Here is a 21,523-nt window from a genome sequence, read left to right on the forward strand (position 1 = left end):
AGACAGTATAAGATATCGCGGAGTCTGATTGTCGTGGAAGACTTCGAACTCAAGAGTTGTCGCATGTAAGAGGCGCATATTTGCCGCTCAATTCTTCCACTCCTCCGGACAAGAGTCGTACTTTCGAATCGTCGCGCTCTAACTTTTGTTCATGGAATCTCTCAACAACTGCAATGAAGCTATGATTGCCAGAGGTGACATAGACGTGCCGAGCTTCTCAGGGACCGCAATTCAGATCGCGTGCGCTCTTTCTGTGCGCAGCCACACGGGGGAGGGAAAACGGATGCCGCAGATAGTTCTGTGGGTGAGAAGCCTAGCTCATCCGGAAGAGAAAGCGCACTCGTATCCACTGTCTCGTAAGAGTTGGGAAGAAAGACTGTTGAATAAGGCAGATGTGGGACTGCTGCGGTAGCCGCCCAGGTGCAGCTGGCTGTGGCTGTGTGCATGATCGGCTCGCATACCCCTGTGCGCCGTAGCTGCGTAGGGTTGGTGTCGACGTCTGCTACCTTCAGGACCACATTTCGAATATTCAAATGGGGCTTCGTCTCTGAGTGTTGGTGGCGCAACTAGGGCTTTGTTAAGATATTATATCTACAAACTCGAAATACTAGTGCTGCTACTTGGATTCTTCTGTTTGTTCGGTCCAAACTGATCCATCTCCATCTGCACGAGTGACTGCTCATCATTATCTGCATGCCGTATTTCGAAAGTCTTGGTATATGTGATAGCGTTCGGATCTCGCCCACCGTTTGAGACGGCTGATCTTCCTGGGCCACTAGCCAGCGCACTTCCCCCCTTCCTCATTCCATGGCTTTGGCTGCCGTATGCGTAGTAGGGTCGGTCGGTGGCCTTGGTCGTACCGAGGACCTTGGGGAATAGACGAACGAGGATGACGCGTAGTGCAGGCAAGCAGGCGCAGATGATTCCAATATTGATCTCGATATTCGACCAATTGATGACGTCCGTCTGATCCCATGTTGGGTTCGCAGAAGCGGCGAAGTTGACGAGAGATCGGAGGCGCAGGATTGAAATGACGGTCACACTGAGTTTCGTGTTAGTGATGGCCCACCAGTGATTATCTACCAAGTGACTCACAATGTGCCGACGCAAAACATAACGGCAACGCTAAGCTTCTTGCGCCAGGAGAGCTGTAGGTGGAAAACTTCGAACAAGGGTAAAGCGAGCATCCAGACATCCAGGACGATGCTGATGATGGCGTTTGTCCACGCTAATCCGTTGATGTCGATGCATTGGCCAGATCCCTCTTGATCCCATTTTGTCCAGTAAAACGATATCGGTCGGCATTGAAAGATGGCCGCAAACGTGAAAGCAACACCGTTGAGACAGTTGAACGCAACGGTTGCCCAAAGCAGACGCCTGATTGTAGGTTTTGGAAATATCCGAAGGAAGAAGAAAAGGAGCGTGAGCTTCAGAAGAGCAACCTGAATGAAGTAAAGGATTTCCAAGGCGTAAAGATATCTGACGAAGTTGGTGATTTGCTCGAAGCTGACTGTCCATACGTCTCTTCCGAGACCGTTTGGAACGATGGCCCTGTCGATGATGACGACAGATGGTACACCGGCTATCAGTGCGGCCAAGACGCTGTAGTCATCGTACCCGAGCTCTCCGATGGAGAACACAGCCTTGTATATAATCCTGGTGAGCGCGCAGACGGCGGTGACGATTGAGAGAATTAAGTTGGATACGCGAATGGACTCGCCAGAATAACGTGTCGGAGCGTGGCAACCTGTTGCAGTAACATTCTTGGTCGCTAAGGATGGCAATCAGTAACTTTCGACACAATGATGGGAACTGAAGCACTCACTCAGACTCTGTCTCAGTGTACACGATTGCATAACACATGCTTCTACCTCGCCTTGCAGTTTAGCATCTGCGCATATTGAGGCCAGGTCCGGGTGTTGAACGGGCGATTGGGCGACTGCCTCAGTAAGGCACACTTGCTGAAGAACCCCATCAGTACGTGTTGAGAGCAGTGCTCAGACTGTACATACCGCGCATTTGGGAAGTTGCTTGGCCACAGCGAGCATAGCCGATTCCTGAGCGACTACTAGCTGCACCCATGCCAGCAACGGGAGCAACAATTGTAGGAGCCTCATCCTTCTTCGTACTCGTACACGACTCCGTGTACGATCGAATGGCCAGGAAGTGAGAGACGGAAACGAAAAGAAAGCGTTGATCCGGAACAGACCCTTACTATAAACTCCCTGGGAGGTCGGAGAATATCAAGAGCTGTCAGAAATGCCAGGCCAGGTCGATTAGTCTCAGGCCTGATCTATATGAGACTCCATAACGGAAAGGAATAAATGCAGGTACATTTAGCCATTGGGTATGACGGACGGCAACTGCAGATTGAGGTATGAAGTGGGGCTGAACCGCCTCCCTGTAGTGCCGCTATTCGAGGGTCATGCATCTTCCGTACCAGAGGTGCAATTCTCGCCGTAGAGGTGATCCCTGGCATGTGCACGGAAGGACTTGCACTAGATTCCATGATTGTTGAACGCAACCAATGGCCCAGCTGAAACTTAGGGCGAATGGAGAAGTTGCCCCAGACCAGTTGAAGTGGGCCTCTGCTGACGCTTTGCAGGGCAGACGCTACCAACGACGGAGGTCATACTTTTCAGGAACAGCGGATTCCTAACGCTAGATGGAATTCGCTTAATATGCAGGAGGGTGATGAGGTGTCCAGGAAGGAGACACGTCCTCCACAAGACGTTATTACGACCAGCAAACTCAAATATCCGCCTGATTAGCACAGAATGTACGAAACCTATGCAAACTTTCTTTATCACTACCGTTTACCCTGTCACAGCATGGTTGAAATTGTGTAGATGAAATCATTTGAGGTCCCGGAAGGTTGACCAAAGATGGTGGTTCGTTCCGGAACGCCACAGGCGAGCGATTTTGTGCATAGGTAAACGACTTGGCGCAGGCCACTAGTGCATCTGCATGCCGTTCACTCCACCTCGCGTCCGTCCAACCGTCGCCGGGCTTCGACCGCTGCTCTCTTCGCGGCTCAAAACCCACATGGGGGCCTATTTGCTTTTCGAAGATCATGTTCACTGACTCTCACAGCGTTGACGATCGACCTGTGGAGCCCGATGCGGCATTTGAGATACGCGAGGCTGGAATACAATTATTCCATGCTTGACAACATTCGCCTTGTGATGAAGAACGGCACGTTTGTGCACTGTCGCGATGACAGACATGTCATTCTGGCGCAGGCCTGAGTGTAGCTGACGGGAAAGATTGCGGAACACAGGAGCTAAACGATTTAGAAACAGCGATTTCTTCGACCAACCTTCCATACCACCATACCACCTTGCCGTAGAAATGTGTGGAACGCGTTACCTAGCCTACGGTCCGTGGTAACCTTGAAGACTCAGCCGCTTGTTGAGCACCCCCAGCGGCTTCTCGGTACGGTTGCAATCTCGCCGTTCTCGAGCTAGGTAGCTCTCATCGTGTTGAGCACCCAGAAAAGTCGGAACGGTCTAGGAGCCATGCCTCCGACACTATCAAGCCACATTCGAAGCATTCTGTCGTTCGCAGCTATTGATTGGTATGGCAACTTCTGTACACCGGTGTATCTCAATGGCATCGGTACGAGGTGAGTTTTCGAATTCATCAATGTTCCCTGACACGGATGCAAAACACGTCCCAGCTGATACCTCAGCCCTACAAGGTATACCTGATGCACAGTCGAAACAGACCCATGCCACGGGTTGAAACTCTGTCGCTATCAACGCGCACCTTCTTCCCCTTTCTCGCTTGCTCGAAATCGTGACTATCCGAGTCGATGTTAGTGGGGCATTCTAGCGATGGCGTGAGTTTTGACTCGCAGCTTTTCCCTTGATTCAAGCACAACATGCATGCGCATCTCTCAGGATCACGATGCTTCGCGAATGGGGTGCGATGTGCTTCAGGCTTCGAAGGTTTGCTGTCGGTCCGACGTCGTAATCCCCCAGATCACAAGCGCGAGACCCCGCGGTTCTTTGCTTTGCCAATCCAGCCACCATGGCGCAAATCGCTGGGACGGCGTATACGCAAGCATCCTGACCGCACATCTAAAGACGTGTTTACGATCCAGCGCAGTGGTACCCTTGGGCTTGACTAACGCGTTAGCAGATGGCATCTGCCGACAATGTGTCGTTACGTCAAGCGAACCCGACGATCTCCAAAGGCCACGAGAAATCTTTGAGTGTCGCTGATTCAAGAGAAAGGTCCTTACAGATCCTACAGTCTACGGCCCCCCAGGCAATCTGATATTGTGTATGTCATAGATAAGCCTCCACTCTATCTAGCCACAAGTCAGCGTTGACTGTCACTTTCGTGCCGCGCCCTTTGTAACCAGCCAAAGTTTCGGGAACCAAATTTTGAATGTGACCAGACTCACGCGTGACGATATGCGGCCAGCGCAGGCATCGGCAACTGCCTCTACGCGAACACATGGCAGTCACTCGCGTGGCCTTCGTTTACCACCCTCGGATCTGCACGGGTCGATCTTTCGGTAGCCTGTACCAAACGGTCAGCCACCGGCATCACGCGTCGGCATCTGCCAGGGACCGACGATCACAACGTGGGTTTGACGAAAGCGATCACTGCTCCCGGGTGGCTAGCCAAAGTCGTTTGTATATGCGAGTTCGATATCGACCACGTTACGAGGAAGCTAACATTGTCACTTCCTGATCGAGAGCCATCCAATTGATTTTCCAACTCCTTTGGTCATCGCTGCTCTCCTAGGCCACTTTTTCAAGACTCCATGTCTATATGCGACCGCATTTGGGAAGCAAAACCTCGACACACAGCGGCCTCTACACCATATGCATACTTACTCCTATCACCGGGAAAAAGAGACCCGCGATCAATACCATAGCCGACGTTCATGCTAAGACTACCAACCTCTTCAGTGATCATGCCCGTCTCGCCTCCAACTCTGGGCTTCCATTCATCCTAGTGATATTCCTTTTAACATGTTCAACGACCGACTTGTGCAGCTGCTTTTCGTGATCGACGAAGCTCAAGCATTGGCGATGATCTCGAGCATCTACCGAGGCCATATGCCGAAAGCCTCATCAGCTACTCGCGTTACGATGTATACTGGATTCGGCCTTTTGCTTTCCGCTTCTTGCGAAATTGAGTTTACTTTGGGTCCAAGAGTGAAGAACCATATCTCAAAAGGGCTGTGGGCAGGTTCATGGTCCACGAGCTTTACGGGACTCCACCCCGAAGAGGAGCCGCATCTCTACATACGCAGCCACCTTTGCAGATCTCACAAGTGCGATTTTGGAAAAAGGGTTCAGTCCGCTTCATGCAGGTTGCCGCTGTAGCTGTCCAGTCTGTCACATGGGATCTCCATCTTGACGCATATGCCTCGTGACCGGACCGCATCGTGATCATGACGATCACCCGCATTGACTTCAGCTTCGTCCTCGGCCTTTGTGTAAGCTTGTCCGATATGACGTTGGTCTGCTCTAGTACTTCTGCTCATGAACCTAAAGTCTAAGAATCTTTGCCGAAGTATTCATGTTCTGTTACGGATTACGCGTTCTGGAGATCCCTATTGCGTTCAGCCTCAGCGCTGGGATTCAAACTTTGCAAGTTCTCAGAAAGACGTAGCATGTTAACTTAGATTTGATATGCGCATGTTGATGGTTCGAATGCTGGATTCAAAGCCGCCATTCTGTACCATGACCAAGGAAACGTCCGCTGCCCAATCACCGTGTCCCTGACACAACACAGAATAACGCCGCGTCACTTTCACCTACCTTTCATACCACATCCACTTCTCCACACCGAAGAAGCCAAATCTCGATGACTAGGTGAGTCCCGTTTTCTGACGGCGTACACCAAGCACTATGAGTGCTGAGAAGAACGTTTGATATAAAAGTCCATCAATTATTCGGAAACACCAACTTATTCATTCCATGTGTTGTGTGAGCAAAACGCGTCTGCGAGAATACAGTGTCTCTCTTTTTCTCTCCTCAACAAGACGTGAGTCATGGAAAATTGGGCCTTTGAGAGACGCATAGCCGAGTTTTAAAACGACTGCGATGTCGGATGTATGTGCATGTCTCAAATGTGCAGAACGACACTTCATGGTCGAGATGATACATGAGCTGAGCATAACGACCAGATTCCTATTGTCTGAAGAGTCTTTGACATGCCGGCACATTGCCAGAAAGACGGCTTCAATTCTTCAATGTGGTGGTTCGGAGCATGAGCGCGTGTTACACTCGATCGAGAAGTTCTACCACAAGCCATCAGAGACGCATTGATGTATTCTCATGTTTCTGCCGAGAGCAGTGTGATTAGGATATAACCCATTCGCCTGCTTGTTATCTCCACATCGTCTACTCACCTTTCTTCTGTCAAGGGCAAGTACTAATAGTGGACGGTTTTATTTCTCGTAAAGACATGGAAGGTACCTTAGATGAGGTGGGTCAATCTTTGGTCTCAAGGTTCTCAAGCGCCGAAAGATCAGGAGGGGAATGTTATGTGAGCGCTGAAGAGGTCAAGTCCAAATCCGGTGACGAGCTCGCCGTAGGCTGACGAGAAGCTTCGTCAGTACTAGTAACAGCGACCAAGAGAGTGTGTTGATGAACATAGATTACGAAAAACGACACATTTGGAGAAGAACAGCTAAACTTTGGCGCATCAGAATAGCATTGATTGTGCTCGTCGCGGATATCAAAAGGTATCATCTCCGTCGTTCCCTAGTCCCTACATCCTGATTACACAGCCCGCTCTCAAAGGATTGAAAGTATGAACATGAACCTAAACAAAACAAAATACACAGCCTCCATGGGAGGTATACATGAAAGCGGAGATGACTAGCCACGGAAACGCCAAGGGATTATACCTCCCATCATGTCATGCTCATGTTAATTTGCCAGCCCGCTGTGGATGCAAACCAAGTCTACCGCAACAAACGCCGCCCAATGGTACTGTACTGGAAGACGCAACAGATAGTAAAACAGATGTCGAGAACAATGGTTCAGCGTGTATCATGCACGTCACCGTCCAAACAGGCCGCTGCCAACACTGACAGTACCGAGGCCACTACGTTGTGTCAATGGTGCTCGCGCCGCATCTGGTCGGCCTGCACCCGGTGGACCTGGCGCTGTGTTTAGCTCTGCGTTAATGGGTCGCATGCTGCCACCCCAACGTTGGCCAGCTTGTTCGTGCGGTATATCCATGTGCTGCGCTGCAGGACTTGACATCATCCCATAGGTTTCTCTACTCAGAACACCCATGTTGTTGCGAGGATCGGAGCCAGGCGTCTCCGCGTACGCTGCATGATCGACCGGCGCGCGCTTCATGTGTAGGACTGGAGATTCTGCTTCGCCTCGCAGACCGTTTGCGTTGTGAGCGTTCGATGACGGGGGGTTCGAGTTCGCTTCGATGGTAGAGGCAGAGCCGTTGGGAGCTGAGAGATCGACCATTCGACGTTGGCCAGCTGGTGTTTGGTAGCTGGGTACGCGGGACGGTCCTGGAGGATACCGACCTTCTTGGTGTGAGGGATGTCGTGGGTTGGCCCATGGCGTGCTTTCTAGAAACTGCTCTTCTGCGGCTGCCTCGTCTGCTGTTGTCGTTCTGTTGTAGGTACGGAACGAAGGAGGCGGTGCTGGAGCACGTGTTGCAATCTACCGCGCCGAATCAGCTGCTAGTTCTCTAGCAGTTGCGTTCAGCCACTTACCTTCATTGCTCGAAGATCCTCATCAATCTCCGTTGGTCGTGCAGCACTGATGTCTGGTGCTGCTGGGAACCCGACGTACTTGGCGACACCTGACAGAACGGAAACCTCAAGATTGTACGCTGTTTGGTGTCTGATCTGATCTGACCGCTTTTCAGGTAGTCGTACCATGTACTCAATCTCGTCGCACCCAAGCTGGCGTCGCCCACGTTGTATTTCGAATACTCGCTGGTTGCACTCTTCAAGAATCTCCTCGCGGATGTGTCGCACAGTCTGGAAGTATTGACTGTGCATCTGATGCCGCTCTGCTGCTGTGATTACCTCTAGATTCTTCTGCTTGTATTCCAAGAGCCTCGCCTCGTATGCGATCTTGTCGGCGCGTCGATCGTCTACGCATTTGATCATAGCAACGTACTCGGGGTGGACACAGTTCGGCTGCTTAAGCATCTCAAGCTCCCGTTCGAGTTGCGCTATCTGCTCGTCGCATAATCTAGTGGCAGTCAGCAGCTGATGCTTGTGGTTAAGTCCCATGCAAGTTGCTTACTTCTCTCGGAAAAGCTTGAACTTCTTTTCAATCTTTGCAAGTTCGTCAATGGCCTGCTTCTTCTTGGTCACTTCCTCGTCGAGCACCGCGCTATCCTCGTCGTCATGCTCGCCCTCGGCTTCAGCCTCGTGTGCTTCAGCAGCTGCGAACGTCTCGGCGTAGGCATAGCTAGGGTCCTCCGTCTTTCTTTTCCCCCTCCTGCCACCTTTCCTTGGTTTCGCGTGTTTTGCGACAGTGGCCATTTCGCTGACAGTCTGCGCGGCGATGTTGGCCTGTCGTTCTTCCAATTCTAGTTCTTCTCGTGCGAGGGCCGATAGGTGCTCTTCAGCGTTCTCAAGCTCTTCGTCTGCGTCCATTTGTCCCTGTCGGTCCGCTGCAGCGTCAGCCAGACCATCAAGCGCTGAGGCCTTCGCGTTTACGCTTCGCTTCCGTAGTGGTTCCTCTTCACGCTCATCTACTGGACTTCCTTCGGCACTGGTACGCTTCCTTTTTATGCCTACATGTTCGAGATTCGCCGCTTCTGATGCTGCGATCAGCGAGAGAGAATGCAGGGGATTCTCGGTTGTAGATGCCTCGCCTATCGTTGCGTCGTCTCCAATGGCAGAGGGTGTGGGAGGAGCCGATTCGTCGTGTTCGATAGTCTTCGAATGCGCGAGCTTGCTTGGTGTTCTCGTATATATAGGCTCGGAGAGTAATGATGTCTCTGTACCTGTGCGCGCGAGCTTCCGAGGCGTGTTGTGTAACCGCTCGGTCTCGGCCTCTGAATCATCTTCGTCCATGTCTGCTACTGCAGTTGGCCGTGGTGTGGGTTCTGACTGGTCGTCTGATGCGTCTCCGAGCTCGCTCAAGCTGCTAGAGCCGTTGTCGGCGACATCATCAAAGCCATTAGGAGCTTGTTCGGCGGGCAGTGATTCTGTAAGCACTGTAGTCGGAGCTGCCATTGTAGACAGCATCGCGGCAGCGATTGCGGTAGGATCTTGGACAGCGGCTGTTGGTATTTGCGCTGGCGCAGAGTGGTCTGGCTGAGAGGTTGTGAGAGTGGGGTCGGGTAATTCTGTCGTGGGTGTTGGAATTGCACCTGTGAGGGGCTGTTAGATCTGGTGCATGTTCGGACGACGTGGGTAATAGACGTGGTGAGGTAGGGAAGTTCGCGACTCTGTCGTCGCCTCGGTTGTTGACGCAAAGATCGACAGTCGCTCGAGAGGCGACCAAAGGCGCAACGCTGCCCTTCAGAAACCCGAAAGAGCGCATCAGGATCAATACGGAGTGGGTGGTAACGTACTTTGAGTCTGCGCGACTTCTTCACTGGGGCCAGGAGCTGTTCTCGAGGTGCTCCGTCTAGTCTGTTCGGGCGCGCTCATAGTGCGCCCACGCCGAAGACTGCCTCAACTCGTGACCAATGTCCTGAAAATGAGTTGCAAGTAATACTAAAGACGCCGGCGATGTTGTATGGGCGTTGCGGGGGGTCGAGGACGCTGGGTCCGGTGAGCGGTCAAAAACAGTGTTGCTGGTGTGAAGGACGCGGGCGTCGAGGGTGAGTGTGGGGATGTTTCTGGCAGGAGCGACGGGGTGGCAGGTCTGGGATGTTTGTAGACGTCGGAATGCAAACGCGGAACCGCGACTCTCATGAGTGTGTCTTGGGTGATTGTGGAGGGCAGCTTAGTCGGGATGGTGTAAACTGCGCTCAGAAGCGGGTCGACTGCCGGGAGAGGCCCTGAGAGTCTTGCGAATGACCGCACTGCCCTATTCAGGCGGTGACTTTCTGCCGCCTGCAGGCGCCATCTGGGCCTAGCGCGTAATCGCTGTGAAGGGTCTCCACCAAAACTTTTTGACGAGCTTGCTGTCGGCAACATCTCGATTGTCGCAATGGCCAAATCAAAGGACAAACGCTCTGCGAAGACAGAAAAGAAGACAAGCACGCCCAAGAAGAGTCACAAGTCAGACAGTTCATTCATCAAAGTCGACAAAACCGCGTTTGACCCTGCGCTAGCATCGCTGTTTGCGGCCAGTGTACGTCTGTCGTATATATGTACTGAAGAGTGGTTGCTAATTGATATCTAGGCGGGTCCCGTACAAGCGCCTCCAAAATCACGGTACCAAGCGCGTGTACAAGGAAAAGCGACCGAAGACTCGAGTGAAGATGAAGACGAAGGCGATGAGAACGATGCGGAACTGAGCTCGGCATCTGGAAGCTTGCCCGACGACGACGACGACGACGACGAGGATGAAGACGAAGACGCGGACATGTCAGATGCTAGCGAAGCATCCGAGTCCAAGAACGAGGCTGCTCTAGCAAAACTGCGTGAAGCCGCACTGCACGGCGCAGTAGAAAAGCCCAAGAAGCGCAAGCGAGGTGACAAGGAGGAAATCGAGGACGCCTACATGCGAAAATTGGCACGAGAGGAAGAGAAAGAGGAGGAGCAAAGACAAAAGAAGCGCAAGACAGAAGAAGAAGATGATGAGGACGATGAGGATGAGGAGTCTTCAGACGAGAACGACGAAGACGAGTCTTCAGATGAAGAAGACGAGGACGAGGAAGCGGAAGATGTCAAGGCTGCAGACAAGGCCGAAGACCTCACTATCCCCAAGCACGAGTCGCTCATGGAGAAGACCGACGAGAGCGCTTCTGAAGTAGAGAAGGCATCGCGCACAGTCTTCCTGAGCAATGTCTCGGTCGAGTGCATAAATTCCAAGCCCGCCGAAAAGGCCCTCAAGAAGCATCTAGAGTCCTTCATATCCGATCTTGCCGACAACAAGCCTCCGCACAAGATCGAGTCGATCCGTTTCCGATCAACAGCATTCGGTACCTCGCTCCCCAAACGCGCTGCCTTTGCAACCAAGGACATTATGGACGCGACTACAAAGAGCACAAACGCATACGTGGTCTACACAACCAAGATTGCCGCAAGAGAAGCTGTCAAGAGACTAAACGGTTCCATGCTACTCAAGCGTCACCTCCACGTCGACTCGTTAGCCCATCCCTACAAAGTCGACCATCGTCGCTGTGTCTTCGTCGGCAACCTCCCCTTTGTAGATGACGAGTCCCAAACACCCGTGGCAGAAGGCGAGAAGCCCAAAAAGAACAAGCCCGCCTCCGACATCGAAGAAGGTCTCTGGGTCCACTTCGCTAAATGCGGGAAAATCGAGAGCGTGCGTGTAGTCCGCGATGCAAAGACGAGAGTCGGCAAGGGGTTCGCTTACGTCCAGTTCGTGGATGAGAACGGCGTGGAAGCCGCGCTGCAACTCAACGAGAAAATGTTCCCGCCTATGCTTCCCCGCAAACTTCGTGTGACGCGTTGTAAAGCGGAGAAGAAGAACAAGGATAAGCCGAGAGGACCACCGCCAACCAAGACACCGGGAGCAGCAAAGGGCAAACCTGGTGCTGGTTACAAACAAAAGCTTACCGAAGAGCAGAAGTCACAACAAGGACGTGCGAGGTCGATGCTGGGTAAAGTCGCCAAGGCACAAACGAAGGAAGGTTTTGTATTTGAAGGTCACAGAGCGAGTGAGAGGCAGGGTAAGAGTGGGCTCAAGTTCAAGGGCAGTGGAGGCAAGAAGAAGGGTCCCAATGGACGGAAGAGCAGAAGTGCGGGCTGGAAGAAGACTGGTGGGAAGAAACGGGCATAATCGCAAAGTTTAGCCTGCGAGCACGGAAGCTATAGGATATACACAGCTACCGTGGGGTTCAATCAATACATTATATGCGCATTTCCACATAGGAGTTTGCATTCTGCGGGAAACTAGCATGTTGCGGTGAGGCTTTATGACAAACGTGGAAGTGTTTGCGTCGGCAGCTCACCGTTCCCTTCACTTTCACTTCCTGTTTCAACTTACACGGGGGCTCCACTAGTCTCGAAGTACAAACCTCATCTTCATCGATTCTTGCACTTCGCTCATTAGAAGGATGTGGCTCGATATGTGGGCGTCTTCGAGCTTGCGGGTGCAGCTGTCAAGCTCTCTTGACCTTGCTGTCTTCCAACTACACTTTCTTGATGCAAACAACAAGAATACATCAAACCTCTAAGATGGGCTCATATGAGCTGTCCACTCATTCTGTGGCACCTCGTAATCACCCGACACCCGAAAAGCGCACAAAAGTTGTGAAGAAGAGGAAACTTCTCGATACTCGCAAGACTTCACAGCCGGGTCGCAAGTACATGAATGGGTTGATGAAGGCCATTTTTCCTGTTCACTCGGATCTGATGGAGATGTACGTCTGATGCCATAATATCCATCGTACGAAAGCTGACATACAGCAGCGCCAAAGCCAACTCCCTCCAGTCCCCTCTGCTCAATCTTCCGGAGCAGATTTGCAACAAGATTTGGCAATATACTGCCGGCTATCACCAGATCGATATCCGTGATTACTGGCCTACTCGAGGGGACATTAGGCTCACACATGTCATGCTTCCTTTCATAAAAGGCCCGAATTCTTCGTCCAGCTTTGTCCCACTGACTTTCGCTATACACAAAGTATGCCGACAGATGTATGTTGAGACATCAGCGATTGGCTACCGGCTCAATAAGTTCTGTTTCGACAACCTCGACACATTCGGTCGATGGATTAAACCCCGTATACTCGGACAGCGACGGCTCGTCATCTCAGTGGACATACCCGTTGGATATCGGGATGGTTTTCGCAAACATTTCCGCCAGACATTCCCAAGTATCTCTAGAGTGAGACTACATCTGAAGATGGCGGAAATGAACCAGCGTGTGGTTCCTGACACTTGGATCCATATAGTCCCTACCAAGAAGCCTCTCGAAGATACCAAGAAGAGACTCGTCGATGAAATGAAGAAGAAAGAGGGTGAAGGCGTTGACGTGGATTGGCACAATAGTACTACCGATTCTTTGACTTGTCTCCATTACTGAGAAGCTTTGATATACTTTGGCGGCCGCACATGCAGCAAAATCCTTGTCAAAGATCACGTTTGGGATAGAGGAAAAGAAGATCTCACCACGGTGACAAACTGCTCTACTTGAGCGCTCATCTGATTTAATCTCATCTTGTCATTCCCCTCGAGAATCCCTAATCTTCCGTGCAAGGCATTATGCTAGCCGTAAGTCCATAAACCGCTGTTTATCGATGTCTGGTGAAATGGACGAGAAAGCGTAGAGAGCTGTAGCGGGAGCATCTTCGCGATCATAACTCAGACTACCTTATAAGACCTCCAGCATCGTCCGGTCGGATGGTCGTGTAACTTGCACTGATTGCTCAGCATAAAGTTCTCCCTGATATCGTAATACTTTTTCCCCACTGGAAACTCCTCTGCCCGTGCACAGAGATGATGTTCGAAGTTTTTATTGTGAAATCTGGTATGGGAGATCCGAGGTGGAAACGTGAGCGCACTGTAGAAGGTGATGAAGCGCGTCAAGTTGGAGTCGGGCATATTTTCTACCATCTTACACGTGAGTAGTGCCCATGACTACTGCATTACCAACGACCCAAACAAAAAACGATAGCTCTTGGGTGTCAGAGACACCAACCAAATAACTCCTGGCTCAATCCAAGCCTCCTATTCTGCTGAGAACTGTCTCTCAAAGGGGGAACATGGCAAGTACAAGACTGCGTTCCCTACGCCGTTGAGCTCACGATGCATTCGAACGTGTTACCAACCCCTCTCTCAACAATTTCGTCGCTTGGTCGCTGGTGATTTTGCTCAGGTAATAGCTTCCAATGCAAGCAATGACAGTGGTACTTGGATTGTCGCCTTCCTATTGTGATGGTCGTAGATGTCAAGTTGAGCGAATCGGAATAGCGGGTTTTCCGCGTTGCCAGCTGCCTCGCCTATCTTCGGCTTGCTTCACGCCTTGCGCCCTTCCTTCCAACATGCCGCCGCGATGCCGCCACTGCGTTTATATCCGCTCACTCGCCTCTCCAGTACGTGGGTCCGTCCACCGACTGTGCGATTGACCTTACCTTCATCCAGCAAAGACCTTGAAAACGGGTAATCGAGCCTTCACCGCGCCCCTCGTCCACCCCGCGTTTCAATCCCCGCGCCAGCTACATACTTCACGAGCATACTTGGCCATGTCGGAGTTCTCACAGTACGCTGCCAAAAGCAGCAAGAGCACAACAAATGGAACAAGCCACGATGGCACTGCCTGGGGCGGCGAGAAGAACCCAGCGGCCTTTGACTTCCGCTCCGATGTGCACACTACGCCGACCATGTCGATGCTGAAAGCAATCCAGGAGTGTAGCCTGCTTGACGATGTCACAATGGAAGATCCAACTACTCTCTCGCTTGAGCGATTCGTTGCCGATCTCAGTGGGAAGGAGGAGGCACTCCTGGTGCTGTCTGGCACCATGGGCAACCAGGTCGCGCTGCGAGCACACCTTACCACACCTCCCCACGCCATCATCTGCGACCGACGAGGCCACATCATCAACTACGAGGCTGGAGGTGTAGCGACCTTGAGCCAAGCCATGGTGCAACCACTTGATGCGAAGAACGGAACATACCTCACACTGGAGGACATCCAGAAGTACGCTGTCATCTCCGACGATGTCCACGCCTGCCCTACGCGCGTCATCTCGCTCGAAAACACGCTCAATGGTGCTATAATGCCTCTGTCTGAAGTGAAGCGGATATCGGCTTGGGCGCGCGAACACGGCATCATAATGCACTTGGACGGTGCACGTCTGTGGGAAGCTGTAGCTGCAGGCGCTGGTACCCTCAAAGACTACTGCGCCGAGTTTGATACCATAAGCCTGTGCATCAGCAAGGGTCTCGGAGCGCCCATCGGTAGCATCATTGTCGGCACAAAGGATTTCATCAAGCGCAGCCGCTGGATTCGCAAGTCTATTGGTGGAGGTTTGCGACAAGCTGGTGTTGTTGCAGCTCCAATGCGCGTTGCCATTGAAGAGACATTCCTTGGTGGCAAGCTCACCCAGTCCCACGAGAACGCAAAGAAAATTGCAAGCATCTGGACCGACCTTGGAGGCAAGCTGCAATACCCCGTAGATACCAACATGGTTTGGTTAGACCTCGAGGCGCATCATGTTGACATCAACAACTTTATCGAGCTAGCGGAGAAGTACGGCGTAAGGGTCCGCGGTGGTAGATTTGTTGTGCATTACCAGATTGGCGAAGAGGCAATTGAAGCGCTGCGAAAGATCTTCACCGAAGTCTTGACTGGTAAGGAATCGACAGGGAAGAAAGCCGAAGCCCCGCATGACCCCGAAGACTTGAAACTGAAGGGTAAGGGCGTGGAGTAGGTATTTCAGCCACAGCATGATATTAGTCGGCCAAAATAGACAGACGAATCAGATCACTTGGCTCAGCCACGCAGCCACATCGATCCTCAGTACCTGCATGCCTAGCGTCTATCTTATTCCGAACTGGCCGGGACATCGGGATTCATCAGAGCTCCCAAGACTTTAAGCCTCTGCTATTACGTTAAAATTTCAATTTTAGGCCTTAAAGTCTCTCCACAGCACCCGACGTCAAAGCGGAATCGTCATCGAACCCTCAAACACGACATTGCCAAGATGGAGGCTGGAGTATACTACATGAGGCTGCTCTGGACGGCGCCTTGGTGTTTGTCATTCGCATTTGATTCCTCGGACTTGACCTGATTATGTACAAGCCCACATGCGTCGTCACTTCTGGGCAAAACTTTCTACGACAGACGTCACTGCTACCCAAAAGATTGGCCGGACCCTGCATACATAAAACTACAACCTGCAGACCAGCTGCTCCACAGTGTTTCTTCTTTCCTATACCACGCCAATTCCACACAACTACAGCAAAGATGGTACCACCGATCGCACAAAACCGAACACTTTTGTCCAACCATCCGGACAAAGTCCGCATGCTTGTTCTTGAGACAGACGAGACACATCCCGACACTCAAAAAGAGACTGGCTCCTTCGGAGTCGTTCTAGGTGAGCTTCTCAAGAAAGCTGGAGACGAGCACAAACCTAGTCTGGGTATCGAGACCTCCATGCAATATGTGGTTGAGCCTAAAGGTGGCGCGATACCGAAGCTAGAGGAAATTGGCGACGACGTACATGCCATCCTCATAACAGGAAGTTGCTGGGACGCACACGGTGATGATCCTTGGATCCTCAGACTTATTGAGTTTATCAAAGGTATGCATCTACATCTGTGGTGTATGAGCACACGGCAATAGCTAATGGCATAATAGACGTTTGGACACACCGCCCCGACGTTCGCTTCACAGGAATATGCTTCGGACACCAAATCCTCTGCAGAACTCTCGGCTCCACGGTCAACCCACAGAAGGATGGCGAATGGGAACTGTCCCATCAGCCGATTCAGTTGTCCGACATTGGCCGCCATCTCTTCAATCTGCCCGAAACCCAAACTAAGATTCACCTTCACCAAATGCATCTTGACCACGTCGTCAATCCTCCTTCTACCGAGACGACCGATTTAATACCAAAGGACACTAAGGTTCACGTTTGGGGAACTAGTGATCATACTGGCGTCCAGGGCGTGTATATCCACAAGAGGTTGTTCACCACGCAAGGTCACATGGAGTTTGATGAGGCCTTAGTCAAGAGGCAACTTGAGATGAGGGTCGATAGTGGGAGTGTGAGCAAGAAAGAAGCGGATGAAGCTGCTGAGAGAGCGGATTGGATGCATGACGGTCTTCTCGTCGCGAAAGCGGTGTTGAGGTTCTTCCATGGTGACGACGATATATACACATAAGGACCATAGTCGACCGAGGGTTTAGAGGACTTTACCTACGACATTACGAGAAAGAGCATGTTATCGGCGTTCAATGATCAGGGTACTTGAGGATGTTATGAATACAAGCGTGGGTGGTATGTACAAAAGATTATAGACATTTGATCAGTATCAAGGTTCTGCTTTGCGTTATCACAGTGACTCATGCCGCATCAGCTTTGAAGGATTGAGTAAAGCCATGCGCGGCGCAGGTGATGGCAAGACGGATCAGTCTCAACACCGCAGTCCGCGATTGTAGACAAGGTTTTGCTATGAAAGCTTGTCTCAACATCAATCTACGCAGATTCTGTTAGAGTCGGTTGAACATTAGGCGGTTGATAACCCTCGGCATTAACACTCCCGATGGCGCGCCGGGAGTAGCTTTCCGACACCTTTATCCCCGGAATACGCCCCCCGACGCCCACCTGCCTCTTTCATGACCTCTTCAGGTGCGTCATCGCTCCACAGAGGCGCATAGTATGCACAGAGCGATACAGCAACAACACGATAATACCGCGTCTCCCCATATAGGGTCTCAACCAATACTCTCACCCTGCATAACGGTCGGCCAATATCGGCTAGTTGCTGCCCGACTTGCATACATCACTTCGTTCACACGCATTCAGATCCTGGATTTAACAATGTTGCGGAGCGAGATTCAACGGGGCACGGCATCCTTTCCACGTCCCGGCACTAGCGTCATGTTCGATAGGCGACCAGGTGGATTAAGGGTGGACGCACCCTCATGACCTCGTCGACAGCTCTCCCAGCTTCACATCCTCGAGACCCTGACACTGGTTCTGCGCCACTACATACTGCTTCCTTGTTGAAGCATCTACTGGAATTAACACGCTACCCAAAACCACATTGCCTTGCATGCCGAGTCCATAACAGCCTCGCCATGGCTTCCACGAAAGACAACACAAGCGACGATAACATTGACATTGCTAGTGAGGACGAGAGATGCCAGGAATTGGATGTCGAGAAAGATGGATCGCAAGCCAACCTGGAACGCCAGGTTTCTGAACCTCCTTACTCTGTTTTTAGCAAAGGCATGAAGACATGGATCATCTTCCTCGTATCCATTTCCGCTCTGATATCGCCTTTTGGCGCGTCTATGTTCCTTCCAGCGCTCAACGTGCTATCCAATGTGCTGGATATCACGCCTACGCAGGTCAATATCTCGATCACTACATACATGGTACGTCTGAACAGTTAGTCTTAGTATGATGTGGACTGGACACGTTCATGCTACCCATGGGCTCTCTCCAGCTCAGGTATCGCTGACCTTGTGCCTTCCACCGATATCGGTAACTGCAACTAACTATCTTAGATCGCCCAAGCCATAGCTCCTGCTTTCCTCGGAACTTTATCGGATAATAGTGGACGAAGATTGACCTTCATCATATGCTTCGTTATCTACAGCATTGGCAATATCGGCCTCGCACTCCAAACCAACTACATTGCGCTTCTCATTCTGCGCATGGTGCAAGCAGTCGGTGGAACGGCTGCTATTGCGTTGACAATGGCAGTCGTCGCGGATGTCTCTACATCGGCTGAGCGAGGAACCTACATGGGTTATGCACAAGCCGGTGTATTAATGGGCCCGGCTTTCGGTCCGACGATAGGTGGGCTACTGGCGCAGTATTTGGGCTGGCGATCTATTTTCTGGTTTCTGGCGATCTTCTCCGGAGTGCTGCTTGTGATTTTTGTATTTCTGTTCCCTGAGACTTGCCGGAAAGTCGTTGGTAATGGCTCTATACCTCCTCAGGGTGTAAACCGCTCCGTCATTAGCTGCATACAAGCGCGCAAGCTCGCTAAGCTGTCGCCCAACGGCATCACTCCCAAGCCAGAGAAGAAAAAGATCGCTTGGCCTAATCCGCTTGCGACGTTTCGCATCCTAGCTGAGAAAGAGTCTGGTATCATCTTATTCTACAACGGTCTCTTCTTCACGGGTCAGATGGTCACAATTTCCGCCATCCCAGAACTGTTCTACGCCGCATATGGTCTTGATGAATTGCACATCGGTCTTTGCTACATCTCCAACGGTGTAGCTTCCCTAATTGCATCGCTCACCCTAGGTCGAGTTGTTGACTGGAACTTCCGCCGCTATGCTAAAGCTGTTGGTATGACTATTTCCAAAGGCAAACAACAAGATCTCACCAACTTCCCCATCGAGCGCGTTCGTCTGCAAATCTTGACTCCATGTCACATTATTGGCATGATCGGAGTGGTCATCTTCGGCTGGACACTCAAATATCAAACACACATCGTTGGCCCGGAAGTCGCCCTGTTCATCATGGGCTTTGGTGTCACTGGTGCTTTTAACATCACCAACGGCTTGCTCCTCGATCTCCATCGCGACAAACCCGCTGCTGCAACTGCTGCAGTCAATTTCGCCAGGTGTATGATGAGTGCCGGTGGTACGGCGGCGATCATCCCAATGTGCCATGCTATGAATCCGGGATGGGCGTTTTCATTCATAGCGCTTGTCATGGCGGTGTTGCTAGGGTTCGTGTTTTGGATTATGAAAGATGGAATGAAGTGGAGACAAGAGTTAGCAGAGAAGAGGAGGTTGAAGGAAGAAGAGCGGGAGAAGAAGGCAAACCAAGAGGAGGTTGCGACGTGACATGACTTATCTGTTTTACTAATCTTCTTCTCGATGTCCCATGTTGGGATGATATTACTTTGTATACAACTTGACTCTGACTTCAAGGCTCTCGCCTCGCTGCCTGCGATTTTCTTTGAATCTGTTTCTAATCTTGCAGGGGAATGTTCTTCACCTGGATCCTCGGCAAACAACCTCACACGCTTGACCAAAAATTACTATCTTTGAAGAATCCTACTCTTCAACTTCAAAAGGGGGTATAGCAGAGTCTCTTGGCTGCATACCATTGGCCGCAACCGTCGCATTCTCCCGGAAGTACCTAAATCTCTCTAGCGACACGTGCCTCAGCAAGTATTCCGATTTTGCTTTCGATATCAACACTGCCAACCCAAATCGCCAATTCCCCGGGATACTTTTATCGTCTACGAGGCTACCTTCCAGCTCCAACTCAGTCTAGACAAAACGAGGCTTCGGAACATCGACAGGAAAGTAGTTCGCGCGGTAGTAGCTAGGTCCTGGCCTATCCTTGTCCTCGAAATTGGCGAAGTAGAAGAGGAGATTGCAGACGTATCGGTGTCCATGGTTGATTAACGTAAAGTTGGAGAGTTGAGAGTGACGATCATGAGCCTTGGATGTTTGGAAGTCTAGATAGCCTGATCGAACATGTGAAGGGGCTCAGCAGGTTATGAAGTAGCGTGGAGAGAACACGGGTGCTCCGATGACATGTAAGTTGTTCCAAAACCCGCTGTACAAAGGAATGTGACGAGCATAACTACCAGGAAACTCTCTTTCACTCGAATGCCGTTGGTATTGCCGCTCATCTTCAGCAAGCCCGTTGGTCTTGTCTCCGAGATGAGCTGTGTGTACACAGATGATAAGGAGAAAGTGATCGTTGGAAGATTGCGTTTGGTGGCATTGCTGAGCGTGGGAACGGCGATGCCGCCAAAATTGCCATCTCGTAATCTTAAACAGTCCTCAAGACTTTCACCCCAGTCATCTCGGCCATATCGTATATGGCGTCGACAACTCGGTCAACGTCCATACTCTTAAGCGGTATCCGATGGGCGCCCTCCCACTCTACTAACGTGACCGTACAGTCTTCGCAATACTCGTGTAGTAATTTTCGATGTAGATGCAGTCCTGGATCAGCCATGCCGTGGACATGAAGCGTTGGTTTGTGCAGCGTAGCCTCCTCGTCTACCTCTTTACAAAACTGAAACCCTTCCGAGATGCTGCCCGCACTCACTAGTGCTTCGCTTTTGAGGAGCTCAGGATTCAGGTTGCTCAAGGGCGCTCGGCCGGCTAGTAGTATTCCAAATCTCCACCTTATTCCTGGGATTCCTGTGAGACCAGTAGCGATCTTTGTTCCGTCTTTGCGTGCTTGCGTTTCCCTGGCTTGTTGTTCGAGCAGTAGGCTTGCGGAAAGCTTCGCTCCTTGACTGAAGCCCATTAAGCCTACCCACTCGCCTGTGCCGCCCTCCCGATCATCGTCTTCCATTGCTGTTCGCATCGCATATCCAATCTCTTCGATGCAAGTGTCCTCATCGATTTCAGGATGTTCCGGAAGCCATCGTAACCAGCGCCGAAACGGTGCGTAGTCACTGTATACGCCGATAATGTCTGAGTGGGGGTCGCAGAAGAAGGGGCCGTCAGCCCATACGAGGCGGAAGGAGTGTTGAAGGTGGCGGATGAGGGATCGTGATTGCGCTTTGAAGATGGCAGCGTTGACGCCGCCGCCGTGCAGGCAGAGGATCCGAGGGAGAAACCTCGTATCAGGCTTCGTCGGAGGTATCTTGGAAACTGGCTGTGAGTATGTTGAAGGCATGTTGTGTCTTATCTGTTGCTTTTCACTCTGAAAGTGGCCGCGGTTAATGGATTACGTGCAGTGAGCAGTAGGCTCAGAGAGTGATGGCTTGGGATCAATACTGTGAATTGGTGAATGGTAGACGTGGTTGCAAGCA

At 51.4% G+C, this 21,523-nt stretch overlaps 8 protein-coding genes across 8 annotated transcripts; 5 read left to right on the top strand and 3 right to left on the bottom strand.

Annotated features, from left to right (window-relative positions):
* Positions 1 to 591: 591 nt before the first annotated feature.
* ALTATR162_LOCUS7391 (uncharacterized protein) lies at positions 592 to 2,048 on the bottom strand (the record flags this gene model as incomplete). Its single annotated transcript, XM_043315019.1, has 4 exons — positions 592 to 1,042; positions 1,096 to 1,771; positions 1,826 to 1,961; positions 2,013 to 2,048. 4 exons carry the CDS (start codon positions 2,046 to 2,048, stop codon positions 592 to 594), a joined length of 1,299 nt encoding a protein of 432 aa, XP_043170954.1.
* A 4,983-nt stretch (positions 2,049 to 7,031) lies between these two features.
* On the bottom strand, positions 7,032 to 9,506 carry ALTATR162_LOCUS7392 (uncharacterized protein; the record flags this gene model as incomplete). Its single annotated transcript, XM_043315020.1, has 4 exons — positions 7,032 to 7,661; positions 7,715 to 8,201; positions 8,256 to 9,333; positions 9,386 to 9,506. The coding sequence occupies 4 exons, from the start codon at positions 9,504 to 9,506 to the stop codon at positions 7,032 to 7,034; spliced, it is 2,316 nt and encodes a 771-aa protein (XP_043170955.1).
* A 615-nt stretch (positions 9,507 to 10,121) lies between these two features.
* On the top strand, positions 10,122 to 11,882 carry ALTATR162_LOCUS7393 (uncharacterized protein; the record flags this gene model as incomplete). Its single annotated transcript, XM_043315021.1, has 2 exons — positions 10,122 to 10,265; positions 10,317 to 11,882. The coding sequence occupies 2 exons, from the start codon at positions 10,122 to 10,124 to the stop codon at positions 11,880 to 11,882; spliced, it is 1,710 nt and encodes a 569-aa protein (XP_043170956.1).
* Positions 11,883 to 12,280: 398 nt separating this feature from the next.
* On the top strand, positions 12,281 to 13,130 carry ALTATR162_LOCUS7394 (uncharacterized protein; the record flags this gene model as incomplete). Its single annotated transcript, XM_043315022.1, has 2 exons — positions 12,281 to 12,465; positions 12,515 to 13,130. The coding sequence occupies 2 exons, from the start codon at positions 12,281 to 12,283 to the stop codon at positions 13,128 to 13,130; spliced, it is 801 nt and encodes a 266-aa protein (XP_043170957.1).
* A 1,159-nt stretch (positions 13,131 to 14,289) lies between these two features.
* ALTATR162_LOCUS7395 (uncharacterized protein) lies at positions 14,290 to 15,477 on the top strand (the record flags this gene model as incomplete). Its single annotated transcript, XM_043315023.1, has 1 exon — positions 14,290 to 15,477. The coding sequence occupies one exon, from the start codon at positions 14,290 to 14,292 to the stop codon at positions 15,475 to 15,477; it is 1,188 nt and encodes a 395-aa protein (XP_043170958.1).
* Positions 15,478 to 16,013: 536 nt separating this feature from the next.
* Positions 16,014 to 16,936, top strand: ALTATR162_LOCUS7396 (uncharacterized protein; the record flags this gene model as incomplete). The annotated part of the gene is made up of 2 exons (XM_043315024.1): positions 16,014 to 16,353; positions 16,410 to 16,936. 2 exons carry the CDS (start codon positions 16,014 to 16,016, stop codon positions 16,934 to 16,936), a joined length of 867 nt encoding a protein of 288 aa, XP_043170959.1.
* Positions 16,937 to 17,855: 919 nt separating this feature from the next.
* On the top strand, positions 17,856 to 19,583 carry ALTATR162_LOCUS7397 (uncharacterized protein; the record flags this gene model as incomplete). The annotated part of the gene is made up of 2 exons (XM_043315025.1): positions 17,856 to 18,155; positions 18,288 to 19,583. The coding sequence occupies 2 exons, from the start codon at positions 17,856 to 17,858 to the stop codon at positions 19,581 to 19,583; spliced, it is 1,596 nt and encodes a 531-aa protein (XP_043170960.1).
* A 943-nt stretch (positions 19,584 to 20,526) lies between these two features.
* On the bottom strand, positions 20,527 to 21,387 carry ALTATR162_LOCUS7398 (uncharacterized protein; the record flags this gene model as incomplete). Its single annotated transcript, XM_043315026.1, has 1 exon — positions 20,527 to 21,387. The coding sequence occupies one exon, from the start codon at positions 21,385 to 21,387 to the stop codon at positions 20,527 to 20,529; it is 861 nt and encodes a 286-aa protein (XP_043170961.1).
* Between the last annotated feature and the right edge of the window lie 136 nt (positions 21,388 to 21,523).

This window comes from Alternaria atra (assembly GCF_907166805.1).
Source record: "Alternaria atra isolate CS162 genome assembly, contig: 28, whole genome shotgun sequence".
In the NCBI taxonomy this organism is placed as follows: Eukaryota; Fungi; Ascomycota; class Dothideomycetes; order Pleosporales; family Pleosporaceae; genus Alternaria; species Alternaria atra.